Source organism: Dipteris shenzhenensis, chromosome 22 (assembly GCF_047967505.1).
Source record: "Dipteris shenzhenensis isolate YYH24624 ecotype China chromosome 22, Dip_SZ_1.0, whole genome shotgun sequence".
Lineage (NCBI taxonomy): Eukaryota > Viridiplantae > Streptophyta > Polypodiopsida > Gleicheniales > Dipteridaceae > Dipteris > Dipteris shenzhenensis.
The window spans coordinates 3,163,825-3,187,086 of record NC_141617.1 but is presented as its reverse complement, the minus strand read 5'-3'; the positions used below and the strand labels follow the sequence as shown (position 1 = coordinate 3,187,086).

The 23,262-nt window shown below is 44.4% G+C and overlaps 1 protein-coding gene across 1 annotated transcript in view; it reads right to left on the bottom strand.

Annotated features, from left to right (window-relative positions):
- The window catches only part of LOC147887623 (omega-hydroxypalmitate O-feruloyl transferase-like), a 39,063-nt gene extending 16,787 nt beyond the window's left edge, over positions 1–22,276 (bottom strand). The window contains exons 1-2 of the mRNA XM_087393069.1: positions 21,968–22,276; positions 21,146–21,861 (exon numbers count right to left, since the gene is read on the bottom strand). Of these exons, the coding sequence (XP_087249195.1) occupies positions 21,146–21,861; positions 21,968–22,276 (1,025 nt within the window). The remainder of the gene's footprint in view (positions 1–21,145; positions 21,862–21,967) is intronic.
- Positions 22,277–23,262: the final 986 nt, after the last annotated feature.

Genomic DNA, 23,262 nt, shown 5'->3' with positions numbered 1-23,262 from the left:
AAACCCTAAACCCTAAACCCTAAACCCTAAATCCTAAACCCTAACCCCCAAACCCTAAACCCTAAACCACCAAACTCTAAACCCTAACCCCCAAACCCTAAACCCTAACTCACCAAACCCCAAATCCTAAACCCAAACCACGAAATCCTAAACCTTAAATCCTATGAGTGTTTTCAAGTAATATCATTTATTTAAGTAATAGTTTTAATTAGAATTCATAAGTAATAGTGGAATTGATAGTTGGGAGGGTGGTAGTGGGAGAAAGGGAGAGTGGGAAAGTGGAGAAAGGGAGTGTGGGAGGGTGGTAGTGGGAGAAAGGGAGAGTGGGAGAGGGAGTGGGAATGGGGGCGGTGGGGGTGGGGGTGGGAGGATGGGAGTGGGAGTGGGAGAGGGAGTGGGAATGGGGGAGGTGGGGGTGGGAGTGGGAGAATGGGAGTGGGAGTGGGAGAGGGAGTGGGAATGGGGGAGGTGGGGGTGGGAGAATGGGGAGTGGGAGTGGGAGAGGGAGTGGGAATGGGGGAGGTGGGGGTGGGGTGAGGGTGGGAGGATGGGAGGATGGGAGTGGGAGTGGGAGGGGTGGGGAGTGGGAGTGGGAGGATGGGAGTGGGAGAGGGAGTGGGAATGGGGGAGGTGGGGGTGGAAGTGGGAGGGGTGAGGTGGGAGGATGGGAGTGGGAATGGGGGAGGTGGGGGTGGAAGTGGGAGGGGTGGGGTGGGAGGATGGGGGGAGGGAGTGGGAGTGGGGGAGGTGGGGGGGGAGGGAAAATGGGAGTGGGAGTGGGAATGGGGAGGTGGGGGGGTGGGAACATGGGAGTGGGAGTGGGGGAGGATGGGAGTGGGAGGGGTGAGGTGGGAGGATAAGGGTGGGAGAATGGAGTGGGAGTGGGAATGAGGGGGGAGGGGTGGGGGTGGGAGGATGGGAGTGGGAGTGAGAGGTGTAGGTGGGAGGATGGGAGTGGGTGGGAGAATGGGAGTGGGAGTGGGAGTGGGAATGGGGGAGGTGGGGGTGGGGTGAGGGTGGGAGTGGGAGGGGTGAGGGGTGGGAGGTGGGAGTGGGAGTGGGAATGGGAGGTGGGAGGGGGGTGGGGGGGGTGGGTGAGGGGGTGGGAGGGGTGGGGGGGAGGATGGGAGTGGGAGGGAGTGGAGATGGGGAAGGTGAAAGAATGGGCGTGGGCGTGGGAGTGAGAATGGGGAGGTGGGGTGGAGGATGGGGGTGGGAGTGGGAGTGGGATGGGTGGGAGTGGGAATGGGTGGGGAGTGGGAGTGGGGGGAGAGAGAGAGAAGATAATCTAATAGAGAGGCCAATGGGAGAGGAGATAATGTTATAGAAGGACCAATGGAGAGAAAGCACTTAAAACCCTAGTTTTTCTTATATATACTCTCCTTCTCTCATTGTTCTCTCATTTCAACAAGGCAGAGCAAGAGGAGAAGCAAAAGAGGAGGAAGAGCAAAAGCAAGCACAAGCAAGCACAAGCATCGATTTCAACTTTTTCCAGGTACTTTTTTTAAAATTTGTATTCTTTGAAATTTTATTATAGAGAGAGAAAAGTGAAGGAAAGATTTCTAGAGAGAGAAAAGAAGAGAGAGAGTCTTGCTGCCTCGGCAGCAAAAGAGAGAGAAAGAGAGAGGGAGAGAGAGGAGAGGAGAGGGGGGGGAAAGAGAGGGGAGAGAAGGGAGGGGGGAGAGAAGGGGGTGGGGGGGAAGAGAGGGGAAGGAGAGAGGGGGGAAGCCGCGAGGGGGGGGAGAGAGAGAGGGGAGGGGGAGGCCGCTGCCGCGGCAGCGCAGAGGGGGGGAGGGAGGGGAGGGAGAAGGGAGGGGAGAGGGAGGGGGGGCGGCGAGAGAGGGAGGGGGGGCGGGGAGAGAGAGGGGGAGAGGGAGGGGAGGCGAGGGGGGAGAGGGAGGGGAGGGGGCCGCTGTCGCTACCGCGGCAGCGAGAGAGGGGGAGGGGGGGGAGAGGGAAGGGGGGGGGCGGGGGCAAGGGGGGGGAGAGAGAAGGGGGGGCGGTGAGAGGGAGAGGGGAGAGGGAGGGAGGGGGCCGCGGCGAGAGAGGGAGGGGGGGCGGTGAGAGGGAGGGGGAGAGGGAGGGGAGGGGGCCGCTGCCGCGGCAGCGGCAGCGAGAGAGGGGGAGGGGGGGGAGAGGGGGCATGCGTCGACAATAGATAATTCAATAAGCTGATCTAGTCTACCTTAGAAACTTGTAAGTTCTCTACTCCATACAATGGGGAGGGGAGGGGGGAGAGGGAGGGGAGGGGGCCGCTGCCGCTGCCGCGGCAGCGAGAGAGGGGGAGGGGGGGGAGAGGGAAGGGGGGGGGGCAGGGGCAAGGGGGGGGGGGAGAGAGAGAAGGGGGGGCGGTGAGAGGGAGGGGGGAGAGGGAGGGGAGGGGGCCGCGGCGAGAGAGGGAGGTGGGGCAGTGAGAGGGAGGGGGAGAGGGAGGGGAGGGGCCACTGCCGCGGCAGCGATAGCGAGAGAGGGGGAGGGGGGAGAGGGAAGGGGGGGGGCAGGGGCAGTGAGAGGGAAGGGGGGGAGAGAGAGAGAGGGGGGGGCCGCTGCCGCGGCAGCGACAGCGAGAGAGGGAGGGGAGGGGAGAGAGAAGGGGGGGCGGTGAGAGAGAGGGGGGAAAGGGAGGGGAGGGGAGGGGGAGAGAGAGAGAAGGGGGGGGCCGCGGCCGCTACCGCGGCAGCGAGAGATGGGGAGGGGGGGAGAGGGAAGGGGGGAGAGAGAGGGAGAGGGAGGGGGGAGCGAGAGAGGGGGAGGGGGGAGAGGGAAGGGGGGGGCGGGGGCAGCGAGAGAGAGGGGAGGGGGAGAGAGAGAAGGGGGGGCCGTTGTCGCTACTGCGACAGCGAGAGAGAGGGGAGGGGGAGAGAGAGAAGGGGGGCCGCTGCCGTTGCCGCGGCAGCGAGAGAGGGGGAGGGGGGGAGAGGGAAGGGGGGAGGGGGCGGGGGCAGCGAGAGAGAGGGGAGGGGGAGAGAGAGAGAAGGGGGGCCGCGGCCGCTGCCGCGGCAGCGAGAGAGGAAGGGGGGGGAGAGAGAGAAGGGGGGGCAGCGAGAGAGAGGGGGGAGAGGGAGGGGAGGGGAGGGGGAGAGAGAGAAGGGGGGGGGCCGCGGCCGCTACCGCGGCAGCGAGAGAGGGGGAGGGGGGGGAGAGGGAAGGGGGGGGCGGGGGCAGCGAGAGAGAGGGGAGGGGGAGAGAGAGAAGGGGGGGGGGCCGCGGCAGCGAGAGAGGGGGAGGGGGGGAGAGGGAAGGGGGGAGGGGGCGGGGGCAGCGAGAGAGAGGGGAGTGGGAGAGAGAGAGAAGGGGGGGCCGCGGCCACTGCCACGGCAGCGAGAGAGGGGAGGGGGGAGAGAGAGAGAAGAGGGGGGGGCCGCGGCAGCGAGAGAGGGAGGGGGAGGAGAGAGAGAAGGGGGGCAGCGAGAGAGAGGGAGGGAGAGAGAGAGGGGGAGGGGGGGGGAGAGGGAAGGGGTGGGGAGAGGGAAGAGAGAGGGGGGGCCATTGCCGCGGCAGCGAGAGAGGAGAGGGGGTAGAGAGAGAAGGGGGGAGATGCGAGAGCGAGAGAGAGGGGGAGGGAGAGAGAGAGAGGAGGGGGGGGCCGCTGCCACGGCAGTGAAAGAGAGGGAGGGGTGGAGAGAGAGAGAGAGAGGGGGGGGAGAGAGAGAGAGGGGGGAGGCCACTGCCGCGGCAGCGAGAGGGAGAGAGGGGGGAGAGAGAGAGAGAGAGGGGAGGGGGGGGGAGGTCGCGGCAAGTGAGAGAGAGAGGGGAGCGCAAGTGAGAGAGAGGGAAAAGGTGAGGAGAAAGGGAGAGAGAGAGAGAGAGGGGAAAATGAAGAGGAGGGGAGAGAGTAGACTAAGATGAGAGGAAACGTAGACTAGAGCGGAGAGGAAAGAGAGAGAGAGAAGAGTGAGAGAGATGAAAATTTAGAGAGGGAGGACACGAGAAAGTACGATCGAGATAGAAAATCTTACCAATGAAGAGGAGAAATGAGTGGGTGACGATCGAGACAAGATGAAGGAGCTACGATCAATGAGGCATATGAGAGGAGATTGGTATGTGATTTAGTCGAAACTTAAACAAACAAAACTATAAACCTTGGTGTTTGATGAAAATTTAGAGAGGAAGGGCACAAGAGAAAGTACGATCGAGATAAAAAATCTTACCAATGAGGAGAAAAAATGAGTGGGCGACGATCAAGAAGAGATAAAGGAGAGATGTTTTGATGGAAGAATTTAGGAGCTACGATCAATGAGGCATATTAGAGGAGATTGGTGTGTGATTTAGTCGAAACTTAAACAAACAAAACTATAAACCTTGGTGTTTGAAAAGAGAAACGTGTGGAAACTAGAATTTCAAATTTCCCGCCTTTTTTTAAACTATGAATCCTTGTGTTTGAAAAGATAAACGTGTGAAAACTTGAAAATTGTGATAAAAGACAACCTTGTGTTTCAAAAGACAAACGCGTGGATGTGAAAATTGTGATAAAAGACAACCTTGTGTTTCAAAAGACAAACGCGTGGATGTGAAAAGACAAATGTATGCTAAAAGCAAAACTTGTAGAAACTTGAATTTTAAATTTTTCTTTGTTTTTGAATTTAAAATGAGTTTCACTTTCATTTTTAATTTACTAGTTTAATTTAGACTATAATGCATTTTGTTTTGGAATATAAAAAGTATAATTTTAATTTTATTACATTTTAAATTAAAATTTTAAAAGTAGTTTAACTTACATTTGTTATTATTACTTTAATTTATTTCTTTTTAGGGAGAATTAATATATTCTTCTAGGTAAATATTAAATTTTTAATTTTAAGTCTTGTTTTCTTTATTTTACGTTATTTTTTCATAAACTTTAAGTTAAACTACTTTATAGTTTTTATTATTTAAATTCAAATTTATTAAGATTTTAACTTCTTATTAATGTGAATGTAGGTAAATATTAAATTTTTAATTTTAAGTCTTGTTTTCTTTATTTTACGTTATTTTTTCATAAACTTTAAGTTAAACTACTTTATAGTTTTTATTATTTAAATTCAAATTTATTAAGATTTTAACTTCCTATTAATGTGAATGTTCAATTCTTATGAGTTGTAAGTAAATTAGTTTTTGAAGATATAAATTTTATCTTTTTTAAAATGAGAAGGGGAAGGGAGAGAGAGAGAAGGGGGGGGGCCGCTGCTGCGGCAACGAGAGAGAATGGGGGGGGAGAGAGAGAGAAAGGGGTGGGAGGATGGGAGTGGGAGAGGGAGTGGGAATGGGGAAGGTGAAAGAATGGACGTGGGCGTGGGAGTGAGAATGGGGAAGGTGGGGTGGGAGGATGGGGGCAGCAGCGAGAGAGAAGGGGGGGGAGAGAAGGGGGGGAGAGAGAGAGAAAGGGGTGTGAGTTTAAAAAAGATAAAATATAAATTTTATCTTTTTTAAACTCACAACCTTAGTGTATTAAAAAGAATAATGGAAAATAGATTATTTTTTGCTTTTAATTCGCAACCTAAGGATATTAAAAAGAACAATGGAAAAGAAATTATTTCTTGCTTTTCTTCGCTTCGACGGTTGGTGTAGTGTAGATTAGCATAGATTAGTTTGTCCTTAGAGGAGAGAACTCCAAAAAAACCAATCAAAGCCATGCTCAAAATTTCCCGACTAGTTCCTAGTCAGTCCATTCGTTCACATTCGGTTTCACAGTCACAACAACCCTACCATTTAAGCAACGATTAAGGTTTTTAAACTTTCAATATGATTGAAAGTTGTATTAGTGGACATGACAGATTACAGTTGTGGAAGTTGACAGAGCATTTTACACTTATATCAGTTGCGGGAGTTGACAGAGCATTTTGTACTTATATATGACAGACTTCAAATTTGTATTAAGAGATCATTGTAAATCCTTATTTTTTTTCACATTTATGCTCTAAGCCTTGTAAAGCCTTTTAGGCTATTCCCAAAGCATTTATGCTCTAAGCCTTGTAAAGCCTTTTAGGCTATTCCCAAAGCATGAAATTGATACTTATATGATTGGGAAGAATAAAAACTTGAGGTGTATTAATGGGACTCATTGTACTTTTGATTTTTCAAAGTAATTGTAGTTTGTCAAAGTACTTAAAATTTGTGTTGTGCTTGAATACAGGATGGATCTTGAGGCTACAGCATTTGTCAATGGTATGACACTGAAATACAATGGAAGAATTTATGCCCCAAAGGACTTCACAAACTGGACAATTGTTGACACAACAAAGAAAGCATGGTTCTTGGTCTTAAGTAAAGGAAATCTCATTCTAGTGATGACAAAGAGAGAGTTGGAGAAAGATGAGTGCGCATCAAATGTATCTTTCTCAAAGAGCAATTTGATTCAAGGGGGCACCTTAGTAGGAATAAAAATTGAAAAAGATAGCAGTACAATGATGATTTACACAAAGTCAAGAATGAGCAACAGATCGTTTCTTCTTTCTAAGAAAGATGCAATGCACTTTGTGATGCCGCTGCCAAAAGCACCTAGATTTCCTGAATTGGTTCCTGCATTGGAGATCCTTCAACATGTCTGGGAGGAATTTCCCATTGAGGAAGCAAGAAAAATGCAGTCAAAGATTATCCTTGAATACTTTCAGGGTGTCATCCAACAAGGTTCAACTTCATTGGAGGGACCTAAGGTGCAAGAATCCACACATGAGAAAGGAAGTGATGAGACACGCCATGTAGATTTGGTTCATGGTAATACAAATGAGAGAGGAAGTGGAGTGGATGAGACAGAACACATTGTAGCAATGGATGAGGGTCTTGTACACGTGGATGCTTACAAGGGATCTACATCTGAGACAGAAATTGAATTGGTGGAGACCGGACATGCACATGCATCTCAGACAGAAATTGAATTGAGTGAGACATGACATGCATCAGATAAGACAGGACATGCACACACATCTCTTATTCATGGTATTACTCACTTAGATGGTGTAACTCATGAAGTTGATGGAATAACAGAACAAGTGGAGCCCTTAAGTATACCTGAAGTTGAGGCAATAGAAGAAGAAGTAGGGCGATCTAAAGCAGTTCACATTGAGCCCCTAAAAAATAAACCTCGACGTCAAATGCAAAAGGCAAGTACTTCACGAGCTACAGTTCCAAGTCCTATAATTGGAAAAAGAGGTCGTTCATATACAAAGAAAGGGCAAAGAAGAGAAGAGGAAGAACATGAAGAGGATGCGGAGGGTCTTGAAATGGAGTCAGATCTAGAAGCAGAAATGTTATCAATGAAGAACCTAAATCTTCGCTTAAATGAGGCTGTGACAGATGAGGATCCAGGATATATATGGGGCCAGAAGACTCAAGTTATACATGCTTCAACAGTGGTCAAAGCAAGTGTCTTCACCAACAGCAGGACCTTAGATACAGCCTATGCTGAAAAGATTTTTCAGGCTTTGATTGATGGAAAAAAACCAGTTGTTTCTAATTTGGTACTCCGTCCAAGAACATTTTGGCCAGTCATGGGAGATTATAGTCAATCCATCAATTTCTCTCAGCCTATAGATTTTGAGATGCAATTCACTAAGTTCCTTGGAAAACAAGTTCCCTCACTTCAAGAAGGACAGAGTTCAGTGAATGATCCAGAACGACATATAAGGGATGCCAAGAGAAATTTCTTAGCTCATTGTACATTTGAGGCAATAGATGGTCAGCACTATGCCTATGCTTGTAATGAGTGCTCTAGAGATGCATACAAGAAAGGAGAAATTACTTATCAAACCTTCGCGAGTGTGCCTCAATTTCACTACTATTCTGCATGCATCTGTATCTTCAAGAACGAGAAAAATTATTTGATTGAGTCGGAAAGACTTAATCATGACATTTATGCACTACGAAAAATCACCTCCACTTCAGAGATGTTGCTTAAAGCTAGGACCATATGGAAAACTTTTAATTCTCCTTTGACCACTCTCAAAAGAACTGCAACTAAAGTGGAAGCGGATAATCTTGTTGACTTCTACACATGCTTGAGTGCCATTGTACCAAGGGGAAAGCAAGAAAGAGCTGAGGTGATTACAAGCTTCAAGACAGTAAGGGATAGGTATCAAGACTACACAAGCATACTTTTCCGTAGTGATGAAGTTTTTCATCAGATCAAAGACGTGTGTCTTGCATGTGAGAAAGGAGATGTTACATATGAGGCTCCATCATTGATTAAAGAGAAGGCAAAGAAGATTGAGAAAAAAGAGATGACAGCTCGGATGTGGAGGCCTTTAAGAAACCTACCAGACAAATACGCAAGTCTTGCTACAGAGAAATTAATGTCCAAAGAATGGTTTTTTGGCAAAAAGGATAAAGATCATTGCATGGAAGATAACATCATCCAACAGGTCAAGCGTGATGCAGTAAAGAGTGCAATTGAATATTTATTGGGAGAAAAAAATATTCCAATCAGCCAATGTAAAATTGATCATAACATTGTGAGGCAGATGGCATCAGCTTTACCGTCAGCTAAACAGAAGGCTTGGGCGCATAAATGGGTGAAGGTAGAAGATGATGGATTTGAAATTACTCCCTCTATGAGAAGTGACATTCCGGAAAATGTGTATGCATATGCACAAAAAGTCATCAATAACCACACTCTCAGAAAAGAAAAAACTTTGAACAAGGGCTTTTATTTCATACATGAAATCATTTTAGAGTCTAGAAAGAGTGTTGAGTGCAAGGGAGTTTCATTGAGTGATTTTTTGTCCGACGACACTGCTTGGGAGAGACCTCAGCTTTTCTTTGTCTATGAAATATCACCGGATGACATCCGTCCACTCCTTGACAGAATATTACATACCACCATTGGTAGAGTGGGACAATGTAATATAGTCATATTTGCTGATAAAGATGACAAGAAACAAATGTCTGCTATCCTAGAAAAACAATATGGCAATGAGCTCAAGATTTACAATGGGATATACTCAAGAAAAAGGGACAAGAGAGAATGCGGTCTCAAGATACAGAGTCTAGAAACCTTTTTCTTGTGCATGAAGAGCCCTTACAATGATCACTCCTTACAAAACAATATAAGAGGGAATGCAAAGAGATTGCAACTACTGCTGGAAGAGCATGAAGCTCCAAGTCCCCTCCATCGCAACGCAAATCACTATGAAAGGCCAGCAAAAAGTGCTGATCTTTTAATTAGTATGATGGAATTTTTGCTACCGTCCGGATGGGAAGTCACATTGTGCCGAATGGGACATCTGTTTGAAGCTCTTATCAGAAAAGGACACAATGTAAATATTATTGAGAGCCCTGCTTGCTTGGAATACCTTGATACCGTGGCTTCTCTTACAATAAAGTTTGATAAGAAAGGTCCGATCTCACATGAAGAGGATGACATAGAGCAGATCATGTATGATAAGAGCAAGAAAGATGATGAAAATGATCAAAGCTCTGGATATAATAGTGAGGACACCAGCGATAGCAAGGAAGTAGAAGAAGATGGATATGACACTGACCTTGCCTCTGAAGGTTACATAAAAAGACCACGAAGATATGTAGAGGTATGAAGACTTATGTTTAATTTTCTTTATTCATTTAAAGGTCTTTTTAAATTTATAATTAATTTAAAATTTTGAATCTCATAATTATTTTATCCTTTTATAGGAGAAGGGAGAGGAGGAGGATGAGGAGGACATAGTTGGAGTAGAGAATATAGAAAGCTTATCTCAAGAAAGCAAAGCTGCTCTGGCTATCCATCGGATGACTCTAGAAAATAATCATACATTGCAGCAAATGGAGAAGTCATTTCAAGTTAGGTTTCAAGTTCGAGAACAACCTCTTACTTTTATATTCGATGAAGAGGACATTTCAATCCTCATAAACTTCAAGAAAGAGGTCAATGACAAGGTTATAATAGCCATCCTCAGGTTTGACACAAACTTTTTACTGACTTTATGCTTTTGTATTTCCATTGGATCAAATGAACTAATATTCTTTTCTTTTTATTGCAGTATGGTTTTACAACAGCTTCCGCTATATATACAAAGATGTGCATATATGGTCGATCCTCTTGTTTCTAGTGTACTTAGCAATAAACAGAAGACCATAGATGACGTTTTTAAGTGGTTGCAACCTATTGATTTGACTGCAGCGCGAGTTATCTTTACCGCATATCACGAGGAGTGAGTATCAATCCCTACCTAGCTTATCTCTTACATTGTGGAGGATTATATCAAATAATAATTATTCTTAATTGATAATGCAACTTGCATTGGAGCTTGGTAATTGTGGACATCTTAGCCAAGCAATGCTTCTTTGTCAATTCAATAGCATCTATCCATGGCAGTGTGTCAGAGTAAGTATAACCTACTTGTGTCATAATTATGTCAATGAGATGCATCCTATGCAATGCGCACATTCATTTATATTTTCTATTTTGATGTGTAGATCTGCTCGAAAGTTGGTAAGTGCTATAGATGCACTTATGCAAATGGAGGGTGACTTGGAAGATCAAATAGAGTATGTAACATGCCCTACAGCGAAGCAGAATGATGACCACAGTTGTGGGTGGAGAGTTGGATATAACTGCTTCTTGCTCCTTGCTCAAATTTTTAATTTGAGAGGCGGTGAAACCTCATTGTCCACATATACAGACTTGCATCTATATGCATTTATGTCATCTATCATTAAGGCATTTATTGATAATGTGGTGAGGCATCCAAAGGAAACATTGGTTGCTACACCCACATAAGTTGTCCTGATGTAACTGCTGTATTAGACGAAATGGGGAGCTCTTCTGAGGTTAAGGTCATCATTAGCAAGCAACCTCGTGTTTTGACTTTTGGTAGCGAGGAAGTTACAATCCTCTCCGACCCTTTGAAAGAGGCTAATGACAAAGTCATGATGGCCATCCTTAGGTTTGATATGAACATCTCTTGACTTGATACTTCAATCATTTGATTCAATTTGCTTCTAACATTTGTTTATTTATTGTTGTAGTACGGTTATATCTCATTTTCCTAGATCAGTACAGAATCGCGTCTGTATGCTCGATTCTCTTCTTTCAGCTGTACTTAGTGATACCAAGAAGACAGTAGATGATGTTTGTTTAATTCTACAACCTTTAGACTTGGATGGCATACTACTTGTCTTTATGCCATACTATGAGAAGTAAGTATGGTCTCAATCTTTCTTTTACTCTCTTATTTATAATATTGTGTCAATTAATACTTAATATTGTGATAAATCTTATCGCTCTTTATTGGTGATGTAGTTCACATTGGAGCCTGATAGTATGGGACCTTGATGACAACCATTGTTGGTCTATCAACTCAATTACAGGCTTTCACAGGGTGTTCAAGTAAGTGTTCTTTTATCATATCATTATGAACATGCATCTTACTATTTACTACACAAATTCACTTTGTCATATGTCATGATGGACAGGTCTGCAAACAAGTTAGTTTTTGCGATTATGAAAATCAGGGAGCATCAAGACCAACCAAATTTCCAGACATGCCTCGCAGTGGAGCAAAAAGACATGTTTAGTAGTGGGTGGAGAATTGCCTACAACTTCATGTTGTATCTCAATGAAATTTTTGAACATGTCTCCATAGAAGCATATACCAAGCTCGAGCTACAAGATTTTGTGGCTAAGACTGTTCACTATCTAACTGCTATCATTGGGAAACAACATGATGGACTCAATGAAGAACCTGAGGGAGCCAAAGAAAAAGAAGAGACACTTCAGTCTCCTTCTGTATCACAGCCTCAAGTAGAAGCATTACAGTCTACACTTGAATTAGAGACTCAATGCATTCTTCCTACACAAGAAGTGGAGACTCAATGTGCATCTACAACATCACATCTTGTAAAGGAGGAAGAGATTAAGTCTATCCCGATTGCACCAGAAGTAGAATCTCAATGTACACCATCCACACAAGTAGAGACTCAATGTACTCTTAGAGAATCACAGCCTCAAGAGGACTCATCAGACTCTATTCAGTTGTAAAACATGTAGAAAGAAACATGAGTCCTTGAAGATTTTAATCTTGTTTGTATTGATTAATGATAGTGTTTTTAAAACTTATGTTAAATGTTGCAATACATTAGGATATTTTATGATATTTATTCATTACAATACATTAGGTTTTACTTTTTTGAAAGTCTAATTTATTATGTACAATAAATATCTTATGATGAGAATCTAATAATTATATCATTCTTATGTTCCATCACTTTATTTTATAGATTTCAATGTACTCCAAATCTATCATTTATTATGTATAGCAAGTCTAACTTATATTATATTAAAAGAATATCTCATGATGAGATTCTAATAATTACTAACTTATATTATATTAAAAGAATATCTCACGATGAGATTCTATTAATTATATCATTCTTGTGTTCCATCATTTTACTTTATAGATTTCAATGTACTATCACTATCTTATATGTCTCAAATGTCTCCCATTACGGTCTTGCATCCCATCATTTTATTTTATAATGTCTCGCATTACGATCTTGCATCTAGTCATCTCGCATTACGGTCTTGCATCTGTAGTTCTATAAATTCCCTAGTAGTCGTTCATCTTCTATATCTCACTTGTAGCAGACACTTCTTCCACTTTGCTCTTCTTACCTTACTCCTCTCCTCAAGCTTGCTCCTTCCTCTCCTCAAGCTTGCTCCTTCCATCTTGCCCGCAGCCTTGCCTCCTCTTCTCAAGCATACTCCTTTCATCTTGCCTTATCTCCTCTAGTTACCTTCCTCACTCTCGTTACCTTCCTCACCTCGTTCGTCTTCTATATCTTTCCTCACTCGCGTTACCTTCCTCACCTCGTTCGTCTTCTATATCTCACCCGCAGCAAAAACTTCTTCCACTTTACTCTTCTTACCTTACTCCTCTCCACACTTCTTCCACTTTACTCTTCTTACCTCACTCCTCTCCTCAAGCTTGCTCCTTCCATCTTGCCCGCAGCCTTACCTCCTCTTCTCAAGCATACTCCTTTCATCTTACAGCCATTATGGATCTTTTTAAGGTAATCGATTCTGTCGAGCAAGCCATTAGCAGCCTCAAAGAATGGATTGCCGAGAACCAAGGAAAGAGAGAGGAGAGAAAGCAAAATCCAGCTCCATTAACCCAGTACGAGAAGGATGACTTTGCTTGTCAGAAGGGCTTAGAGAAGGAAGAGGAAAGAAAAATAAGTATGGCTACTACTAAAATAGATAAATTGCAGTCATATAGGAGAGAGTTGATAGACTTTCAAAGTGAGATATCTTCGCGTGTGGCTCGTTATGGAAGATTTTCCCTCGAGGAAGCGCAAGCCATTCGGAACAAACAAAGTGTTATGCAGGAGAAAATTCATCAATCCTTACTTCTCTTCTATAATTTTAACTACATCGATGAGGAAGAGATGAGCTCAGCTCTTGAATGGGTTGAATTGAGGCTAAGGACTTGAAAATAGAAAATTCATCAAATTGAATGGCTGTAGTCTTGAAAATCTCAGGCTTAACTTTTGAAGGTGTTTATTAACACCATTAAATATTAAGAGAGTTTACAACAACCATTTTTTCATGTAACTTATGTAGTCTTGAAAATCTCAGGCTTAACTTTTGAAGGTGTTTATTAACACCATTAAATATTAAGAGAGTTTACAACAACCGAATCTTATTTTTTCATGTAACTTATGTAGGCTGCGTTAAATTTTATAATTTTAGTTTCATGTCCTTAAAAAATATATAAAAAAATGCTTGTTTTTATGTTTTTATATGTGCTTTGAAGATTGGGTTTTTCTTAAATTTTATCTGAAAACTAGTCCAAAAGTATATGTAAAAATGAATTTGTACATTGACAAGTCCAAAATTAATGAAATAAGTGTTAAGAGGTCACAGCATTGCGTGGTCTTGTAGCCTTTCTCCTCACCATGCTTGCAGAGGTTGCAACAATAAGAATGGGACTCCTACACAAGGCAATGCATCTCCAACAGAGGCACAAAAGAGGGAGAAGGAGAGGGACAGAGCAACAGCAATAGAGGCATAGGAGAGGGAGAAGGAGAGGGATAGAGCAGCAGCAATAGAAGCAGAGGAGAGGGAGAAGGAGAGGGACAGAGCAACAGCAACAAAGGCACATGAGAGGGAGAAGAAGAGGGACAGAGCAGCTCCAACAGAGGCACAGGAGAGAGAGGGGAGATAGAGAGAGAGAGAGGAGCTGCAGCAAGAAGGCCTGAGCAGGAGGGAGCAAAGAAAGAGGGGGAAGAGGGAAAATGCATGGGATTTGGTTCAAATATGAGTGATTTGGCAAGCTGGACTAGAACAGTGGGGGGTAGAGGCCCTAGAAAGAGGGAGGGGAGAAGAAAAATTCGCCACAAGGGCCCTACCATCCCACTGAAAGCAGTTTTGGGCTCATGTGGGGGAGGTGCACCTGGTAGGAGGGTCAAACATGGGTTAAGAGGGGGGGGGATGGTTTGGGTGGTCCCTAGTGTAAGGGGAGCAACCAATAGGGGCTCTCTACAGGCCTGCCCACCCTCCAACCCAACATACCATTGCCCCACACCTTCTAGCACTCTCATTGGTACACCTCAAATCACTCTCTAATCCCTTGAAATTAGGAAAAACTAATTGGAGTATACAAAGTGAAGTACGATCCAGATGGAAGCATTCAAAGATACAAAGCCAAACTAGTTGCAAAAGGATTTGCACAGCAATATGGTCAAGACTATGATGAGACTTATGCTCCAGTAGCAAAGATAGATTCCATACGGTTCTTGATATCACTAGCAACACTCAGTAGATGAAATGTGTAATAGCTCGATGTCAAGAATGCATTTCTCAATGGTTACTTAGACGAGGAAGTCTGCATGCAATAACTAGCAGCTTATGTTGAATGAGAAAAAGAGAATTAGGTTTGCCATCTCTAGAAGAGCCTCTACGGCTTAAAGCAAGCACCTAGAAGTTGGTACAGTAGAATCGACAAGTATTTTGCTGATCTGGGATACATGAAGTTCAATGCAAATCATACTCTACTACAAAGTTCAAGGGGAAGACATTACTATTGCACTTTTGTACGTAGATCATCTGATTGTAACCGGAACTTCATCAAAAAGCTAAAACAAGACTTATCTATAGAGTTTGACATGAAAGATCTTGGACTTATGCACTATTGTCTTGGAATTAAGTTCTGGAGAGATTCAGACAACACTTTTATGAGTCAAATGAAATATGTTGACAGTCTTGCAAGATTGCAACCACTCCCATGGAACAGAGTTTAAAACTTACTAAAGATTCGGAAAAGCCTACGGTCAATGACATGTACTACAGGCAGGTCATCGGATCTCTTATATATCTGACTATCACACGGCCAGATATTTGTTATGCAGTAAGTTCACTTGCACAATTTATGGCAAATCCAAAACAGTCTCAATGGAATGCAGACAAAAGAGCCTTGAGATACATTAGAGGTACAAGACAGTTTGGGATAGAATACAGAGGAAGTCATCCAAGGTTTCATGCATACTGTGATAGTGAATATGCCAGAGACCATGAGACCAGGAGATCAACATAGGGATATGTATTTTTCCTCAGTCAAGGTGCTATATCATGGTTGTCAAAATAACAACCAATTGTTTCTTTGTCTTTGACTGAAGCAGAATATAGAGCACTCACTACAGGTGCATGTGAGGCTACATGGCTCTGAAGACTATTGTCAGAAACATACTTATTTGATGAATCAAAGCCAATGAAAATATACTGTGATAATCAATCAGCTCAAGCATTGGCCAAGAATCCAGTATATCACTCCAGGACAAAGCACATTGGTGTCAGAGAGCACTTCATCAGAGAAAAAGTGTTACTTGGTGACATCACACTACATCATTGTGATAGCAAGAGAATGTTGTAGACATCTTTACCAAACCACTCGGTAAAGATCTAGAAACATTGACAAGCTCCTGGTTTGACTCAGAGGAAGGACATTCCCATTAAAGGGGTGTGATGGAATGTAATGCTCAGTCCTTCTTGAGGGAAGGCCTACTTCATGATGTTGATCTTGAGGGAAGGTGTTGAGAGAACATGCTCAACATTATGTTATTACATGTGCATAGCACCAACACATATAGAGTGCTATAAAGGAAAGGGCTAGATGCCCTAACCCTAGCCCTAACCATAACCCTAAATAAGTTTGTATATATTCTACATTTTCAACTAAATCTAGTTTACAGTTAGTCATTTGTGGTGTGCTCTCTAGCTATGCCCTCTCTGCTCATCTCCACTCTTCTCCTCTCCCCTCTTTATATTTTGTCAAAAACTCTGGTTGATTTGGTTTCTCAGTGTGAGAATCTTGGAAGTGTTCTTGGACTCATAAAGAGCTGTGAACATATCCCATGCTTCTTTTGATGTCTTTGCTGTGTTGAGCTGTCCTAGCATGACATCTTGCACATTCTCCTTGATCAAATTATATGCATATTTGTCTTTCTTGTCCCATTCTGCCTATGCTTGGGCAATGGCAGGATCTACTACATGTGCGGACACTAGTGGTGCAGATGTAGATCCTGCTGGTGCTACAACAACAGGGGGAGTGGAGCTACTGCTGGTTGTCCAATGGTCTAGGTGTAGATCCATCGACACGATCTCATTTGTCTTGAAGGATAAGAATGGTCTCCATTCCTTATTTCCATGTGTCACAATTGGAATTGTTTAGCTTGGTAGATGCTTCCAAATTGAGGTTGCTAGTCATAGATGTGGTGCAAGAGATGTACTCAAAGTGCTTGTGAAATCACTGTCTAAATCAATTGCAATACATTGAGTGTATCAAGTGAAATATGAATTGTTGGTGAATATAGAACTACAATATTTAATCCAATATGTTACAAGGCTTGTGTGGCAAATGATGTCGAGAATAGCCAACAGGCTTTATAAGGCTTAAATGATGTGCAAAATGCCAAAAAATAGAAAAAATTTAAATCATGTGCTATCTGCCCTCTGATTAATCGATCAATGACTCTGAACACTTTGAAGTTTGCTCATTGAACTATGGAATGTCAAGTTTTAGGAAATGAGATGATGTGAAACCACATGTGAGGGAAGGGACTGATTTCGAGTAGGAACTATATATGAATTTTTGGGCATGGCTTTGATTGGCTTTTGTGGATTATCTCCTATAAGGATGATCTAATCTACTCTGATCTAGATCTAGCGCACGTCGAGCGATGAAGGTGCTGGGTAAGATGCGTTGATGTAGAGGCTGATGTGTGTGCTAGAAGTGGATTTGTCATCGAGGCTCAAAAGTTTGTAATGCTTGCTACAAAATGTGTGTGTGATGTGACGAGTGCATAGAGCACAGAAATTCGAGCGTTTTTCCTTTTTGGAGCACCCTTAAATTCTTCCTAGATTAAGAGATACAGCTTGATCTAGGTGGAGGGGCAAAAAGGGTGCAAATGATGATGTGGCACTTAGAGTCACATGCAGAATGTGTGCTTGCCAAGGGGTGTGCCAGTGGAACATTGATGAGGTATCACCTGTGTACACATGGAAGGTGCCAAGTGTGCCTATGGAGAGGTAGCATGCTTAGCAAGGGGTTAGTGCCATGTGAGAGTGATGATGTGGTAGATGACATGGCAGACGGCTACCATGCATCACTTTGATTGGTCAATTGATGACATGGCACTTTGACTAGTCAACTTGATGATGTGCCAAATTGATAGTTGATGTGGCAGATCAAGAGATGTGGCACTATGGGGACTCGGTGCTGCTGATGTGTGGTAGTAGATGTGGCCAGATGATGTGTCTGGTGAAGTGTCAACAAGGCCGACCCTACTCACGTGGCAAATAAGATGTGCCTACATGGCAGATAAGCTTGGATAGAACTGCCAAGTGGTAGAAGGATAACTCTGGTTGACATGACATTCACTGAGTTATTAATGATGTGGTAAGGGATCAAGTTCCACGTGTTGAATCTGCGTGGAGACTCCTAGATACCGAAATTTGTAAGATTCTATTTCGATGCGATGGAATCTAGAGAGATGCCCCAAGATCTTTGAAAGATTTTGTTATCTTCTTGTGTGTGTGCCGGTCGTCATCGTAGGAGGCATGAGAAGGCTAGTTTGGCCATGGTGGTCATTGAAGCCATCTTGGGCTTCTACGCATGCTGAGTGTTGTGCAAGCATAGGAGCCATGTGAGAAGCTCCGTGAGCTATGGTGAGGTTTTGGCCGTCTCGGTGGAAGTCTAGCCATGTTGCAAGAGTCGGTGTGGAAGGCTAGCTCTGCTTTGGAGTCATGGCTGGAGAAGCTCAGGCTTCGTGGGTCGATGTAGAAGGCAAGCTTATAGGTGTTGCTTTGTAGCATGATGTTTGCTCTTTGTGGTTGGGAGGTTGTAGACCTGTGTGTTGGCATCGCTGGTGTGAAGGCTTCGGAGAAGGACGGCTAGAGTACATTGCATGCAATCGGTTGGAGGTCGTGGATGCACCTTCCTTGTAGATGGTCATTGTGCAGACATGGCCTCATTACACCAGGCTTTGAGGTTGCTCTGGGACTTCTCGGTGTTGCAAGAGCTAGGTTGAATGCTGGCGCCTTAGCTGCTAGTTGTTGTAGAATAAGTCAGTCGTGATGAAGGTTGTAGACTGAGGTCGTAGATGGTTGAAGCCAGGTGCCTTATGCGCTATAGAGAGCTGGGAGTTAGATCTTTGTTGCAGTTTTGTTAATCTCGTTGGAGCTCAGTTGGCCGAGGAGCTGTAGCAACGATGGAGTTTGTTGAAGCGTGGATTTCTTGCTTTGGTTGTTGGCATCGTTGAAGAAGGAGTCGGCCTTCTTCATTGATATGGCCTGCTTTGTTGAATCGAGTTGTAGAGAGCCTAGCTATAGCTCCAAATACTTATTATGGCTCTGAATAAATTTGCTGAGGATCCCTTGTAGCCGAGAGCTTGTAGATGGATGCACCTTTGGTAGCTGTTGCTTAGCTCTAGGTTTGCAACTCAAAGGCTTGTAGATAGACTAAGGTCTCAACAATCTCTCCACTAACGTCTCAGCAATCTCTTTTAAAGTCGGCAAAAGGAAAATCTCTCTTTCTTAATGGATCTCTCACAAGAACTCACAACAAGAGAACTAAGTCTCTTTCTCACAAGATTCAAGAGTGAAATCTCATCATGAACAATGAACAAAATTATGGACAAAAATCTATAAAGGAATGAACAAAAATTTTATCTCAAAGAATGGTTGAAGATCTCTCACCAGAAGTGGACTCTCACGGAGAACACTCAATAGAACTCTCAATCTCTCAATCACTCTCACACTCTCAAGGATCAGAATGCCTCAACGGAAGGCAAAGAAGCTCTAATACCATGACAAAATATGAAGAGAGGAGAGGAAGAGAGTGGAGATGAGGAGAGAGGGCACAGCTAGAGAGCACACCATAAATGACTAATTGTACTTTAGATTTAATTGTGAAAATGTAGAATATATAGAAACCCTTTTAGGGTTAGGACATCTAACCCTTTCCTTTATAGCACTCTATGTGTTACTACTATGCACAATATTAAACACATGATGTTGAGATGGTTCCTCAACATGGTGCTCTGTGTTGGTTAGCACAGGCTTGATTCATGCCTACCTCTAAATTTAATGTGCGCAACTGCAAGGATGAGAGCTTCTAGTGTCCGATCTAGCAAGAAGTTCTAGCTAATATTTAGGGCTAGGTAGATTAGTTTTACAAGCCCTTTTATCGAGTTTTAAGTGGGGTTTGAACAAGTCCCATCATGCCTAAAGGGGTTAGAGTCAAGGCATATATGTATTTAATGCCCATTTTATATCAATACTATTGACAGATTTTTTTAATGATAATCCAAAAATTTAAAAATTTATTGTAATTTACATTACAAAAATTTTAAAAACATTGTGAATTTGAGCGGTGGCATTTTCATATATGATATCTGTGTGTGCACGCACATGTGCATATTATATTGTATGTAGGCATGTGCGCACTTCAACACATACATATGTACAAGTGAATAATGTACTTCAAAGCAATTACACTTGCAAGGTGGGTGCCCGAAAATATGTAACCATACAAAGTGGCTTAATAGGGGCTTTTTAATCCAATAAGTGCACCAAAATTCAAAGTTCTATAAAGGGCAAGACATGTATTGCCCATATTATCCCTTGAACTCATGTTGTATGTGGAGTTTTCTAGTAGTGCACCCCTCTAGCACTTACAAATTCATCAAAAGTAGGATTTTATTTGGAAATTTTCTACTACACTACATCATACAAGGGGTTCAATAGTTGACTTTTTGGAAATGTGCTATGGATTAGGACATACAACCTTTGTAAAAACGGCTATTTTTATTGGCTTGTTCAATGTCTAGAGTTGTTGAATAATAAACCCACTGTGTATGTGTGCGTGTTTTTTACAAGTCATACAGGTAGCCAATTTCTTAAACTTCCATCATCATATAGTCAATCATTACACCTTGAGCGCCTTCTTTTTTTGTAGTTTTTTTCCCACACTCATGCACACAACCTTTCATAGAATCCGATTGGGTTTCCCACGAGAGGTTGCTCATCAGTCTACATGCTCCCATTAGGAAATCGAATGCGTTCAGCTACCTATCTCACCCAGGTAGAGCCTTCATTTCTTAGACAATAACAAAAAAAGTAATAAAAAATGCGAAACTAAATGTAGGACAACGCGGTTGCGCGTTCATACCGGGGTCATAAGAAGAGCTAAACACGATCCTGGGGTGGAAGGTTGCTGCTATGGTTGTTGAAAATACTATGAATATGAACGAAAAGTGCTGATGCATTTGATCAATAGCTTCTGGAATATAGCTTAGGTTGAAGCTAATTATTACCTGGCGTAGAGGATTAAGCAGGTAAAGAATTGGCTGCAGGTGAAGGATTGGTCGGTCGAAGCTGCTGCATAGCTTTAATTTTTGAAAGATTTGAGAACTGCGTGTTGGCAATTCCGGGTCCTACGAATGACGATTGGGTTGAAGCCAAAGAAAGTATTTCTGCTCCATGTTGCTCACGAGCAGTTTCTGTTACGATAGGTGATGGGAGGTGCAGTCGAAGTTGCTGTTAACGAGCTGCTGCATAGCGTTGGGTTGGAGCTTGATACACACATCTACGCTGCCACCCCCCTCTCGTCCAGGGAACATACAGATCTCTCTCTCTCTCCCAACCCTCCCAGGACGCACTGATTTCGGCTTCCCCCACCCGAAATCTACATCGTAAGCTGGAAATCTGGGTGAGCCCGACACCACCATGCCATACGTTCCCCAAACTTTGGACGGCTGAAAGGGGTTGTTCCTGGCCTCCAGCCACTGCATCATGTCTCGCACCGATTTGTCGCTGATGCGCTGAATTGCTTCGTGCACTCGTACAGCAGTGGCTCCCAAACTCTCTTGCATCAGCTCTCCTGCCGTGGCCATCGCTATCGTCAACTGAAGAACGTTGCCGAAATAGGAATCGGGCAATGGCGGTATCAGTCGTGCCCTGCAGTCCGCTGGTAACAGAGTATGTACTTCTTCTTCTGGCCTCAGTGCACTCACTTGGATGACATTCTTCCAGCAGTATGCGACAAGCGCCTCGAAAGATGTGCAGGAGTTATTTGCTTCCTTGCTTGCCTTCCTTTTCAGCCGCTTGATCGTCTCTCCACTGAAATGGAACACCCTTTCTTCAAGCTGCTTCTTAGGCTTCACTACCAGGTTCGCCAATCTGTCGGGCTCACGTATAAACATGAGCCGCCCTCTCTTCTCCGGTAGATTCTCGATCTTTAAAGCCTCCCTTTTGTGACAAGGAGGTTGGGAAATGGGCAAGCCTCTCCCACATTCTGCCCAACATGCCATGAAGTGCCAAAAGGAGCGTCCGTCGGCAATTACATGATTCTCAGAGACTCCAATGACGATTCCCCCACCCAGAAATTTCGTAACCTGCAGGGCTTAAGAGGATTACTTTCGATAGAGGACACAGTTGAACAGAAGGGGATTCAAAATTGTGGAATGCCTAAAGAAATAAGAAACTATTAAGGCAGCTCACCTGAACAGCTAAGAAAGGAACGTCAGTGGCGTCGGAGCGCTTCAATTCGGAATATCTCGATAGGTCAGCAAAAAATGGCTGCATTTGAAAGTCCGGACCGAGATCGCAGTAGCGAATGTTGATAGAAGCCTCCACAAAATCGACCCCAGCGTCGTTACAGTCCACCCAAATCCTTTCGTCCTCTCCTCTTGAAAGCCTGCCGGCCCAGGGAAAGAACTGCACCAGCGCTACAGACAAACTGTCCTTCAATTTGGAAATTACGGCAGGGTAATCCTCCTCGGCAGTGTCGTAGAAGAGGAGCCCCAACATGTAAGGCACGTGACGCAAGAAGAGGTCGAGGCTGGAGAGGAAGAGGCGGTGGAGGGGGGTGGGGAGGGAGGGGAAGACGGTGGAGGAGGAGAGGATGGAAACGGAAGCTGTGTTGGCCATGGGGGAGGGGAAATATTTCATGCTGGATGAGGATGGAGATGAGCAAGGAGGGGGATAAATACTGTGGATGGAAGCGAGAGAGGACGCGGCAATGGGAGGGGAGAGTCTGGGGGAAGCGCGGGATGTAGGAGATGAGGAAGATCAACATGGAGAAGTGCCAGGAAGGTGAGGGAGGAAGCGCGCTGTTAGTTAAAGATGGACGCGCACGAGAGTAGAAAGGAGCAGCTCTACAGCTCTATTGTCGTAGAAGTTGTTTTTGAAAGATTTGTTCAAGTCTACGTAAAGAGCCCCTCCCTTCGGCCTTTTGTCAACCCTTTGCCACCCTTTCCCACCTGCCCTCCCCCACCCCCTCCCTTGGTGGACCTCGTGCTTGTTTTTGGCCCCGGGACCTTGGGCCGACTACGCAACACTGGCGCCTCTCGATAGACTCTCAAAGGGTGGGTACACGAGAGCATGGTGAGTAGTGTGACCTTTTCTTTTCTTTTTTACCAGTCGTGGCACAGATTCGATTCCCTCAAGAAGCTGGGCCCCCTGCTAGCCCCGTAGATGGCCATGTATGTGTGTCATAGATATGTGACCGGAAACACAAACATTTTGATCCCCACCGTTGCCTCCAGATCCTCTAATCCCTCATCCAGAATTCAATCTACCCCAAATTTTACAGATGCCATCCCTAATGTCATTCTACAGCCCTGTAGCCTTTCTTGTCAATGTCCATGCACTTCACCCAATGTCATTGCTTGTTATGCTACCTCTCCAAGCACTTGACAGTGGTAAAAGGGAGGGAGTCCACCTCTATCCCTTGTAAAATGTCTCACAGGCTAATGCATGCTCACCATATTTATGAGGTAGAGAGGTGTCCTCCC